The 12,438-nt window shown below is 32.0% G+C and overlaps 1 protein-coding gene across 7 annotated transcripts in view; it reads right to left on the bottom strand.

Annotated features, from left to right (window-relative positions):
* LOC142324217 (uncharacterized) overlaps nucleotides 1-12,438 on the bottom strand; it is a 121,215-nt gene that overhangs the window by 71,135 nt on the left and 37,642 nt on the right. For all 7 annotated transcript variants that reach the window (XM_075365025.1, XM_075365022.1, XM_075365023.1 and 4 more), the window contains exons 5-6: nucleotides 5,015-5,164; nucleotides 4,075-4,224 (exon numbers count right to left, since the gene is read on the bottom strand). In XM_075365025.1, coding sequence (XP_075221140.1) covers nucleotides 4,075-4,224; nucleotides 5,015-5,164 — 300 coding nt within the window. The remainder of the gene's footprint in view (nucleotides 1-4,074; nucleotides 4,225-5,014; nucleotides 5,165-12,438) is intronic.

The following is a 12,438-nucleotide window of genomic DNA, read 5'->3' on the forward strand; positions in this document are numbered from 1 at the left end:
AGGAAAATTTTGGGGTACAAAAATTAAAATCCAATAATGTGTTAAACAAAGATGGTACACAGATTTATAATACGAAAGGTAAAGTCGATAGGTGAGTGGAATATATCGAAGAGTTATACAGCGGAAAATGGTGTTATGGATTATACAAACTGGTGTGTAATATTTATGAAAAGGGGGAATTTCCGTCAGACTTCAAAAAAAGTGTTATAGTCATGATACCAAAGAAAGCAGGGGCAGATAAATGTGAAGAATACAGAACAATTAGTTTAACTAGTCATGCATCAAAAATCTTAATTAGAATTCTATACAGAAGAATTGAGAGGAGAGTGGAAGAAGTGTTAGGAGAAGACCAATTTGGTTTCAGGAAAAGTATAGGGACAAGGGAAGCAATTTTAGGATGAAAGAAGAAGAGGATGAAAGGGGAGAAACAATACTGAGATCTGAATTTAAGAAAGCATTAAAAGATTTGAATGGCACAAAGGCTACTGGAATAGGCTATTTACCTGTAGAATTACTGCGCAGTGCAGGTGAGGAAGCGATTGATAGATTATACAAACTGGTGTGTAATATTTATGCAAAACGGGAAGTTCTGTCAGACTTCAAAAAAAGTGTTATAGTCATGATACCAAAGAAACCAGGAGCAGATAAATGTGAAGAATACAGAACAATTAGCTTAACTGGTTATGCACCAAAAATCTTAACAAGAATTCTGTACAGAAGAATTGAGAGGAGAGTGGAAGAAGTGTTAGAAGACCAGTTGGTTTCAGGAAAAGTATAGGGACAAGTGACGTAATTTTAGGCTTCAGATTACTAGTAGAAGAAGATTAAAGAAAAATAAACCAACATACTTGGAATTTATAGACCTAAAAAAGCCATTCGATAATGTAGACTGGAATAAAATGTTCCGCAATTTAAAAAATTAGGGTTCAAATACAGATAGAAGAATGACTGCTAACATTTACAGGAACCAAACAGCAACAATGATAATGGAAGAACATAAGAAATAAGCTTTAATAAGAAAGGGAGTCAGACAAGGATGTTCCCTATCCCCGTTACTTTTTAATCTTTACATAAAACTAGCAATTAATGATGTTAAAGAACAATTTAGATCCGGAGTAGCAGTACAAGGTGAAAATATAAAGATGCTATGATTTGTTGATGATATAGTAATTCTAGCTCAGAATAAAAAGGATTTAGAAGAAACAATGAACGGCACGGATGAAATCCTATGCAAGAACTACCACAAGAAAATAAACAACAAAACGAAAGAAATGAAATGTAGTAGAAATAACGAAGATGGACCACTGAATGTGAAAATAGGAGGAGAAAAGATTATGGAGGTAGAAGAATTTTGTTATTTGGAAAGTAGAATTACAAAGATTGACAAAGCAGGAGCGACATAAAATGCCGAATAGCACAGGCGAAACGTGCCTTCAGTCAGAAATATAATTTGTTTACATTAAAAATTGATATAAATTGCAGGAAAAGATTTTTTATAGTATACATTTGGAGTGTTGCTTTATATGGAAGTGAAACTTTAATGATCAGAGTATCTGAGAAAAAAGATTAGAAGCTTTTGAAATGGGGTGCTATAGGAGAATGTTAAAAATCAAATGGGTGGATAAAGTGACAAATGAAGAGGTGTTGCGGCAAATAGATGAAGAAAGAAGAATTTGGAAAAATATAGCTAAAAGAAGAGACAGACTTATAGGCCTCATATTAAGACAACCTGGAATAGTCGCTTTAATATTGGACGTACAGGTAGAAGGAAATATTGTGTAGGCAGACAACATTTGGAATATGTAAAACAAATTGTTAGGGATGTAGGATGTAGGGGGTATACTGAAATGAAACTACTAGCACTACAAAGGGAAACTTGGAGAGCTACATCAGACCAGTCAAGTGACTAAAGACAAAAAAAAAGTGAACATCACTTCGAGTTAATTGTGGATTTGTTGTAGTATCAAAGCTACAGTTCATTGTGTCAAGGTTTGGGAAAAACTCTTGCACAATTTTGGCCAGACAATGTAATAAAACAATACAATAGCATCTTAGCATGTAATTTAACACCTGAGATCCAAATTCAATACCACATCATTTAGAAAAAATTAGTAGATTATGAAGTTACTTATTTTTCTTCAACAATCAATATTGATCAAATTTCGAGTAATGATGAAAGGATCTCTTTATAAATAAATTATATAAATTTCTTTGCTAAGATCTCTAAAATTGGTTAAGAGGGCAAACCAATCACTACGTTGATTGCGTTTTAAAGAAGGAGAGAGAATTTTTTTCACCCTTACAACTGACACAAAGAACTCACGCATTTTTTCACAGCTATTTTAGTGACAAAATTTTGAGTAACATGATTAGCATCTTTGTAGACAAAATATTCAGAAGTTATCACATTCTTTAAATTAAATTCATTGCTACCATCTAACTTGAAAATATACCATTCTAAAGCGCGAGCTCTAACAGGAAGTTCATAATCCAGTGTATTCGAAAAGTATCTACACACCTACATAAAAATGATTATAGGTTGAGGGATTTTATTCTGTGTTAATATGAATAATGTTTTCTACAAAGGTTTGTAATTCAGTATTGAATGCAGTTAGCTTCCATGACCCAATCAGGATGTTGTGACAAGAATATGTGTCAACTAAAGAAGATACGACTCTTTCTTGTCACTGTTTGTTCATTGTATTTAAATGATTGAGGCTGTCTTTCCATGTGCACACTGAACAGTGAATATTTCTCATTTAATACATCTTCATAAGCATAATGGGTATATACAGACAATGAAAGATTAGTATTTTATTCAATTTCCAGGTACACTGGTTCCTAATCGATATGGCGTAAGAACACTAATCGAAGACTTTGGGGAGATTGGATCAGTAAAGAAATATGAGTGAAGTGGTAGACCATAAGTACTCGATGAAGACGTATCGACTACTATGTGATGTAGTCTTAACAAATCCGTGCAAAAGTTAGCTTAACAGAAAAACAGCTGCAACAAGGCAATTTGTAATAAGCTCAGTCTTGTCCCATATAAAGCGATTCAAAAGTTATTGGCCAGAGACTGTGCAAAGAGAATTCAATACTGGGAATGGTTTCAACAGTTTCTAGTGGATGTTTGTGAGCTGCCAACTATTTAAGCACAAATTTAATTTATACTACCATTTAAATATGAATTCAATTCTCTGTGAAAAGAAACTCTAAGAAATTAACCTTGTTTTGAGAAAGCTGATACTTTGCTAAAAAATAGTAGCATTTCAATATATTCTACTAATTTTCAGATTTATATCATGCAATAGTCATATTTCTATTGAATAATCATTTTATTATAATTACAGATTATAATTTAATACACATGAAAAAAAGATTCCAATCCATGAGTACTGAAAAACCCTAGAGAAATGGCATAAAACGACATTAAAAAATCCCAAGGAACCCTCAGAAAACTCATAAATACCATACTAAAAACTATACAAGAAGTACAGATTTTGGAATAGTAGGCTCATGGCTGTTACCAAAGACCAATAGGAATGGTATTAAGAAGTACAATATTTCTTACGTTTATTGATTTTATGGATGTTGCACAGCAATAATGCAACATGCTGTCTGTTGGGAGGTAAACAAACAATTTTTTCTGGCTGTGCCACATTTACAGTATCATAAGAGACACAATGAAGTAGTTTCTCTGAGGACAATAATGTTCTTTATAAAACTGGTTTCTGTGAAAAGATTATAAATTTACTTGCAAGAATATATCAGCTGCATTTCAGTAGGTTTGTTATGTCATGAGAAACAGCATATTTTGACACTATAAAGATAGAAACAAGAAACCTCATATAAAATCTCACTCGGAATGGTTATTCTTTATCAAAAGCCACGAGTTTTCGTAGCTTTTGGAGTGACGTGTGACTTCTCAATCCTACAAATACTGTTTTATCATTTCACATACACTTTGGTATCACTTTTTTTAAGCTTTTAATCAAAATAACTAATTATTAGATATTATTTAGAATGCTAAATATTAGGTAAACCATCAAATAGTAAATGAAAATATCTTACTTGTCTAGATGTTGTCAGTTTATCATCTATCATAGCAACAGGAGCAATCAAATGTACTGTTCGCTCTGTTTCATGCTTGATTTCTTGTTTAATACTGGAAGATAATGGATCTTCATCAAGAAATGAACTATCAGTTTGTGCATCCATACTCTGCAGCAAAATATAAAGTAATAATAATAATAATTTATTATCTTTATATAATTAACATCTATTAATAATATATCTATTTTTCTTACAATTATAAAATAAATTGATTTTCATAGAAATAACTCATCCGTGTGAGTACATCTACAATAATATTCAACTGGAATTTGCAGTATATAATCACACATGATAGTGCAAGAAAAGGGAAATATTGGAGGCATTGGCATTAAATTAATAGATCAATAGAAAAAAGTTTGCACAATCTAAATTGTTTGGTAAAAGAAACAGGTTGCTGGTGCAAATATAAAGAAGCACATCAACCTTGTTTGGAAACAAAAATTGCAGTGACATAGAATAAGGATTATTGAAACCTATAACAAAGTTTCTTGTAACTGAACATGCTTCATAAAGGCAAGGATAGCTTTGTACTCTTTTAAACATTTATATAAACAATGTTAAATGTGGGTATAAAATGAATATGTTAGCCACCTTTGTTTAAGGCATGAGGCATCTGCTCACTGTATTTTATTTATTACGTATTGTTGTACAAAATTTATCTACCATAGTATGTTAGATGCAATTTGTTAAACAACGCTATTTAACCCCCTATACTCCACTAATAAATGTTTTTTACACTATAAATGAAAATATCTCTTGTCAGACATGAATGCTCAATAATATGTGGGCTAAAAACAGTAAATAAAAATATCTTTACGAACAGAAAAATTGAAAAGTCTTACAATAACTAGCTTTTATGTTTTTCACTTAAGCCAAAATAAAGAAGAAAATAGGTTACTTGTTTAAAAATTGTCAATTTATCATCAGTCTTGGCAAGATGTACAAACAAATATTCTTGTTGCCCAGTTTCATGCATGTCTTCTTTTTTAATGGGCAAGGATAATGGATTTTCTTCCAAAACTGAATCGTTAGTTTGTGCATCCATACTCTGCAAAAAAAATATAAAAATATATTAATATCCTACTACAAAAGTGTGACTTAAAATAAGCATGTTAAATGAAATATTACTGAAACGTAACATCTGATGAAGTCAAGAGCTTGGAACTACATATATTGTTAAAGATAATTTAAGATATGTTATGTATAAAACTGGGTTTTAAAGCACTAAAATGCATCAGTTATGTATGGAAATGATTTGCTATACATATAATGTATATTTATAACTAAGACCACATGAAAACCAGAGTTTTATGGTATAACGGAATTTCTAAATCTCCAAAAAATCTTTATGAGTAGGCAATAACAGTAGAGGTGATGGTTTTTTATTACCTATATTGATACAATTTTTTGCAAAAGAAAACCTAAATATAGACTATATGCTATGTATATAGACTATGATGCTAAATTAAACAAGGATTATTGCATGTTTTTAAAGTACTAGTGGAAGTCAATTCAGTTGTATTAAAAACAAAAATTTAATTTTTAGACAATCAAAAAATTGTCAGAAGAAAAACATAATTAATGAGTTAAGAAGCCAGTAACATAAAATAAGGATATATAACATGAACTATTAGAAGAACGCGCGTCAAAAGTGAGTGTCCTAACCTGACCCTAGTTATAACTTTGTCACATTAGACATGAAAACTTGTAAAACTGCAGACTCTCATATGCCATTATCAACCAAACCAACCATTAATAAACACATTACAGATTTTTGCATGAAATATTCAGGAGCAGCATTCGATTAACTTAACATCTAAATTTATTACAGTGTTTCTGGTAAAGCCAGACTGCATTAATTTTCTGTGGTACAAAGAAGCCATTGTGGAAAAGTTAAAAATTTAACATAAAAATATGAGATTATCTCTTCTTATAGAAAGTTTATGAGAACCTTCTACAACTACCTTTTACAGAATTGAACAATCACAAGTACATCAAATTTAATCAAAAATATAATTTATATGTAGGATATGATTTCAACTGAAAAAACACAAGCACATCGAAATCTGCCTATTTCCATAAATATGTTTAATGTTTTAATTATACTTGTTTGAGAATACTTCAAACTATTTCGCCTACAGAATAATTCTGAATATCTCTCTCTTGGTGTTCATGACTAATTTCCCGTTTGCTAAGCTCTGACTCCGTCCCGGGTGAGCTTCCGTAATTTCACAAAAAGTAACATAGCGATTTCTTACCTTCTGGGTATCCAAATATGATTAATTATTAAATCTGTTATTATACAGTTTACTATATTATATTTAGTTATATTAATATACTTACGACACGTAAATAATACATACATCTTTCACTCTGTAAAAATAATTTTAATGACTACCAAACACCACACAGATCACAGAATAGATTTCATATATATATATATATATATAACCGAGGTTTTGTGAACAACAAAATTCACTGTTTGAAATATCCGTCTTCAAAAATCCGTGTATATAACTATACATTTAAATATATATTTTAATGTTTGTGTGGGGGGAAGATAGCCATTATAATGGCTATCATAGCATGATTTGTAAGGTCCTCCCTGTAATCTCATGCAAACTAACAGTAACAGCTCGCCTCCTTAATAACATGTTGAACTACAGAATGTTCCAAGTTATCATGGGATCTGATATAAGCTCACCCAGGAAACTCAAGAACGACCTGCCACAAGGATCGGTACTTGTGCCTCTCATTTCAGCTACTGTGTTGCAGACATGCCAGAGACAAGATCTAAAATGCATGGCTACGCCGATGACTGGGTGCTAACAACAAAATATAGATTGTTTGACGAGTCGGAGAAGGTCCTGATGGCTGACCTGGAGAAACTGGAAAAGTACTTCCGGAGATTGCGCCTCCAACCAAATGCTAGTAAAATAGAAGTGTCACGCTTCCCCATCGGCTTAAAAGGCCGATGACTGGGTGCTAACAACAAAATGTAGATCATTTGAGGAGTCACAGGAGGTCCTGATGGCTGACCAGGAGAAAACGGGACCACAGAGCAGACTAACGAAATCCCATGTAATACTCAAAAGCGCCGGGTTTTGACTTGCCACATAAGACTTGGTCAACGCTAAACAGAGTACAAACTCAGCATGGTAGATGCGCCTATTTCCTGTATAAATGGGGTAAAACACCGACGCCACTTTGTGAATGTGGTGAAAATTATACTGTTAAACACATTACAGAAGTTTGCTCTAGGACAACTTATGAAGGGAATCCTGAAGATTTCCTGATGACAATTCCAGAATCAGTAGCTTATATTAATTTGTTGAATGTTTGTTTGTAATTTTTTACTGTAATTGGTGTTGCATGTTGGAGCCATACACTAAATAAATAAATTAATATATATTTATTCCTCCTCTATGAATCATGAGACCTTGCCGTTGGTGAGGGGGCTTGAGTGCTCAGTGATATAGATTAGCTGGACCGAAGGTGCAACCATATCGGAGAGGTATCTGCTGAGAGCCAGACTAAGGAATGATTCCTGAAAGAGGGCAGCAGCTCTTTCAGTAGTTGTTAGGGGTGGGAGTAAGGATGACTTAAACGGCCATATCAACATCACTCAGTACTCTGAGTACTGCGCAGCTGAAAGCAATGGAAAACTACAGCTGCTTTTTTTCCAAGAAAATGTGGATCTCTGCATTTTCATATAGCAATGATGGAGGCGCCTTCCTTGGTAAAATATTCCGGAGGTAAACTAGTCCCCCGTTCGGATCTCTGGGTGAGGACTACTAAGGAAGGGGTCATCAGAAAATTAAAAAATAACATTCTACAAGTCGGAGCGTGGAATGTTAGAAGTTTAAAAAAGGTTGGTAGGCTAGAAAATTTAAAAAGGGAAATGGATAGGATAAATGTGGATGTAGTAGGAAGTAGTGAGGTTCAGTGGGAAGAGGAAGGCGACTTTTGGTTAGGTGATTTTAGAATAATTAACTCAGCTTCAAATAATGGGCTGGCAGGAGTAGGTTTCATAATGAACAAGAAGATAGGGAAGAGAGTAGAATATTTCAAAATGCATAGCGATAGAGTCATTGTAATACGGATAAAATCAAAACCTAAACCGACAACGATTCTTAACGTCTATATGCCTACAAGCGCCCATGATGATGGTGAGGTAGAGTGTGTGGAAGAGATTGATGAAGCAATTAAACACATAAAAGGAGATGAAAATTTAATAATAGTTGGAGATTGGAATGCAAGCATTGGAAAAGGCAAGGAAGGTAATATAGTGGGTGAATACGGGCTGGGCAAAAGGAATGTAAGAGGGGACCGACTTATAGAGTTTTGCACGAAGTATAATTTAGTAATTGCCAACACCCAATTTAAAAATCATAATAGAAGAATATACACTTGGAAAAAGCCAGGCGATACTGCAAGGTATCAGATAGATTATATCATGGTTAAGCAAAGATTTAGAAATCAACTCGTTGACTGCAAAACTTACCCTGGAGCAGACATTGATAGCGACCATAATCTGGTGATAATGAAATGTAAATTGGGATTTAAAAACCTGAAGAAAAGGTGTCAGATGAATCGGTGGAATTTAGAGAAGCTTAAGGAAGAGGAGGTAAAGAAGATTTTTGAGGAGGACATCGCAAGAGGTTTGAGTAAAAAAGACAAGGTAGAAAATGTAGAAGAAGAATGGGAGAATGTTAAAAAGAAAATTCTTAAATCAGTAGAAGTGAACTTAGGCGGAATAAAGAGAACTGGTAGAAAACCTTGGGTTTCGGACGATATATTGCAGCTGGTGGATGAACGTAGAAAATATAAGAATGCTAGTGATGAAGAAAGTAAAAGGAACTAACGACAATTAAGAAATGCTATATACAGGAAGTGCAAACTAGGGAAAGAAGATTGGATTAAAGAAAAGTGTTCAGAAGTGGAAAGAGAAATGAACATTGGTAAAATAGACAGAGCATACAGGAAAGTTAAGGTAAATTTTGGGGTACATAAATTAAAATCTTAAAATGTGTTAAACAAAGATGGTACACCAATATATAATACGAAAAGGAAAGATGGGTGGAATATATTGAAGAGTTATACGGAGGAAATGAATTAGAAAATGATGTTATAGAGGAAGTTGAGGAGGATGAAATGGGAGAAACAATACTGAGATCTGAAGTTAAGAGAGCATTAAAAGATTTAAATGGCAGAAAAGCTCCTGGAATAGACGGAAAATAGAAATATAATATGAAAATATAATATGAAAATAGAAATATTTTTGAAAGTATATACTGTCAGAAAATGTAAAAAAATATGTTTTATTTTTTTTACTCGACAAGGTAAAAACCTCCCTAAAAAAATTAGAAATTAAAAAAAAAATTCTTTGTTACATTTCTTTAAGAAATTTTTTACTGTATATTTATGAGATTTATATTTCAGAATTTTCTTTTTTTTGACTGATTAATTAATTCATTTAATTCTATTATGATAGTTTTTAGAGATTTTGGTTTATTTTTAATACTTGTGAAACATTTGTTTTTCATAGGAAATACACAATCCTGTTTTTTCTGCGATAAGTTTTAACATTTCTATTTGAATTTTTGCTACTTCAAAATTGTTTTCAATTAACGCCTGGTTTTCCATAAAAACAATACAATCTATTCCTAGATTGTCCTCTTTGTAACCTAAACTTTTTGTTTCTACTGCATTAAGTTTCAATGTTTTCCTCCATTCTTTTACTACCTTGAACACAATTAAAAGCGATCAGAGTCAACAGTCTTGTTATCTTGTTACCCCCTTTTTTGATTTTAATTGTTCCGACAATTCCGAATAAATTTAACTTTAGAAAAGGCATTGAAAATTGTTTATTTTTCCCAGCAGAATAATATACCTTTTTAAAATGTAAAAATGTAATTGTATAATTATTATACACCATCATTCTAACTAAGATTACTAATTTTACACAAGCTACAAATAAACAATTCTCCAAATTGTTTATTGATGTCTTCTTCTCTTCTATTCTATTTTCTACCGCTTTTATAAGATTTAAAAGGTTACTGAAAGCAGAGAACTTCCTCTACAATTATTAACTTCTATTTTGTCTTAGTTTTTATGTAAAGTATGAATTTTTTTTTTTTTTGCTTCAGTCATTTAACTGGTTTGATGCAGCTCTCCAAATTCCCTATCTAGTGCTAGTCGTTTCCTTTCAGTATACCCTCTACATCCTACATTCCTAACAATTTGTTTTACATATTCCAAACGTGGCTTGCCTACACAATTTTTCCCTTCTACCTGTCCTTCCAATATTAAAGCGACTATTCCAGGATGCCTTAGTATGTGGCCTATAAGTCTGTCCCTTCTTTTAAACTATACTTTTCCAAATGCTTCTTTCTTCATCTATTTGCCGCAATACCTCTTCATTTGTCACTTTATCCACCCATCTGATTTTTAACATTTTCCTATAGCACCACATTTCAAAAGCTTCTAATCTTTTCGTCTCAGATACTCCGATCGTCCAAGTTTTACTTCCACTAAAGCGACTCTCCAAACGTACACTTTCAAAAATCTTTTCCTGACATTTAAATTAATTTTTGATGTAAACAAATTATATTTCTTACTGAAGGCTCAATTAGCTTGTGCTATTTGGCATTTTATATCGCTCCTGCTTCATCCATCTTTAGTAATTCTACTTCCCAAATAACAAAATTCTTCTACCTCCATAATCTTTTCTCCTCCTATTTTCACATTCAGTGGTCCATCTTTGTTATTTCTACTACATTGCATTACTTTTGTTTTGTTCTTGTTTATTTTCATGCGATAGTTCTTGCTTAGGACTTCATCTATGCCGTTCATTGTTTCTTCTAAATCCTTTTTACTCTCTGCTAGAATTACTATATCATCAGCAAATCGTAGCTTCTTTATCTTTTCACCTTGTACTGTTACTCCAAATCTAAATTGTTCTTTAACATCATTAACTGCTAGTTCCATGTAAAGATTAAAAAGTAACCGAGATAGGGAACATCCTTGTCGGACTCCCTTTCTTATTACTGCTTCTTTCTTATGTTCTTCAATTGTTACTGTTGCTGTTTAGTTCCTGTACATGTTAGCAATTGTTCTTCTATCTCTGTATTTGAATCCTAATTTTTTTAAAATGCTGAACATTTTATTCCAGTCTACGTTATCGAATGCCTTTTCTAGGTCTATAAACGCCAAGTATGTTGGTTTGTTTTTCTTTAATCTTCCTTCTACTATTAATCTGAGGCCTAAAATTGCTTCCCTTGTCCCTATACTTTTCCTGAAACCAAATTGGTCTTCTAACACTTCCTCCACTTTCCTCTCAATTCTTCTGTATAGAATTCTAGTTAAGATTTTTGATGCATGACTAGTTAAACTAATTGTTCTGTATTCTTCACATTTATCTGCCCCTGCTTTCTTTGGTATCATTACTATAACACTTTTTTTCAAGTCTCACGGAAATTCCCCCTTTTCATGAATATTACACACCAGTTGCAGTAAATCTGCTTGCTGTAATAAAAAGCAAATATGAATGCTACAAAGTAAATGTGATTTTTTGTATAATTTATAAAATAAAAATAATTGTATCTCTTAATTCGCTTAACACACTTAAATAGTGCAGTCACAGTTAAACTATTACTAATATTATTAGGCGACTTTAATATGCCAGGTTTTGCTAAATGTTATCAAAAAATACTGCTATTCACCTTTCAGATTTTTCTAAAAATTAACAATCAAATAATTTGTTAAAACTCTTGCGGTAATTCTCATGATTTTGTTTTTTCTAATCTTACAGACATTGGTGTTAACATTGCTTATGGTGAAATTATTTATCATAATAAACATCATTTATCTTAAGGATAACTTTACCTACAATTTTGAATTCTAATCTCATAACTCTTAAATTCTTACTCTCTAGATATAAAAATATTAATTTTGTAACATTCAGCATTTACTGAATGAGAGTTTGATTGTAAATAGTATTTTTTTTTTTTTTGTACTGCCACGTATATATCAAAGAAATTTAAAGAATATACATTTCATGAAATTAATTAATTAATTTCAAATCCGCTCCTTGTTATTTTATTACTAAGATAATAGATAAAATATTCGGATGAAAAATCAATTTACCTAATAAGTATATTATAAAAAATGTATATTATACAAATTAAATAGTTTTAATAGTAAATGAAAGTACAAGACATAACTAGCATGTACCCTAGTATCCGTATAGATCAAACTATATGTATAATAAGAAATATACTGAAAATTAATAAAGACCCTGAAATTTATAGATAATATTAT

This window comes from Lycorma delicatula, chromosome 4 (assembly GCF_047948215.1).
Source record: "Lycorma delicatula isolate Av1 chromosome 4, ASM4794821v1, whole genome shotgun sequence".
Lineage (NCBI taxonomy): Eukaryota > Metazoa > Arthropoda > Insecta > Hemiptera > Fulgoridae > Lycorma > Lycorma delicatula.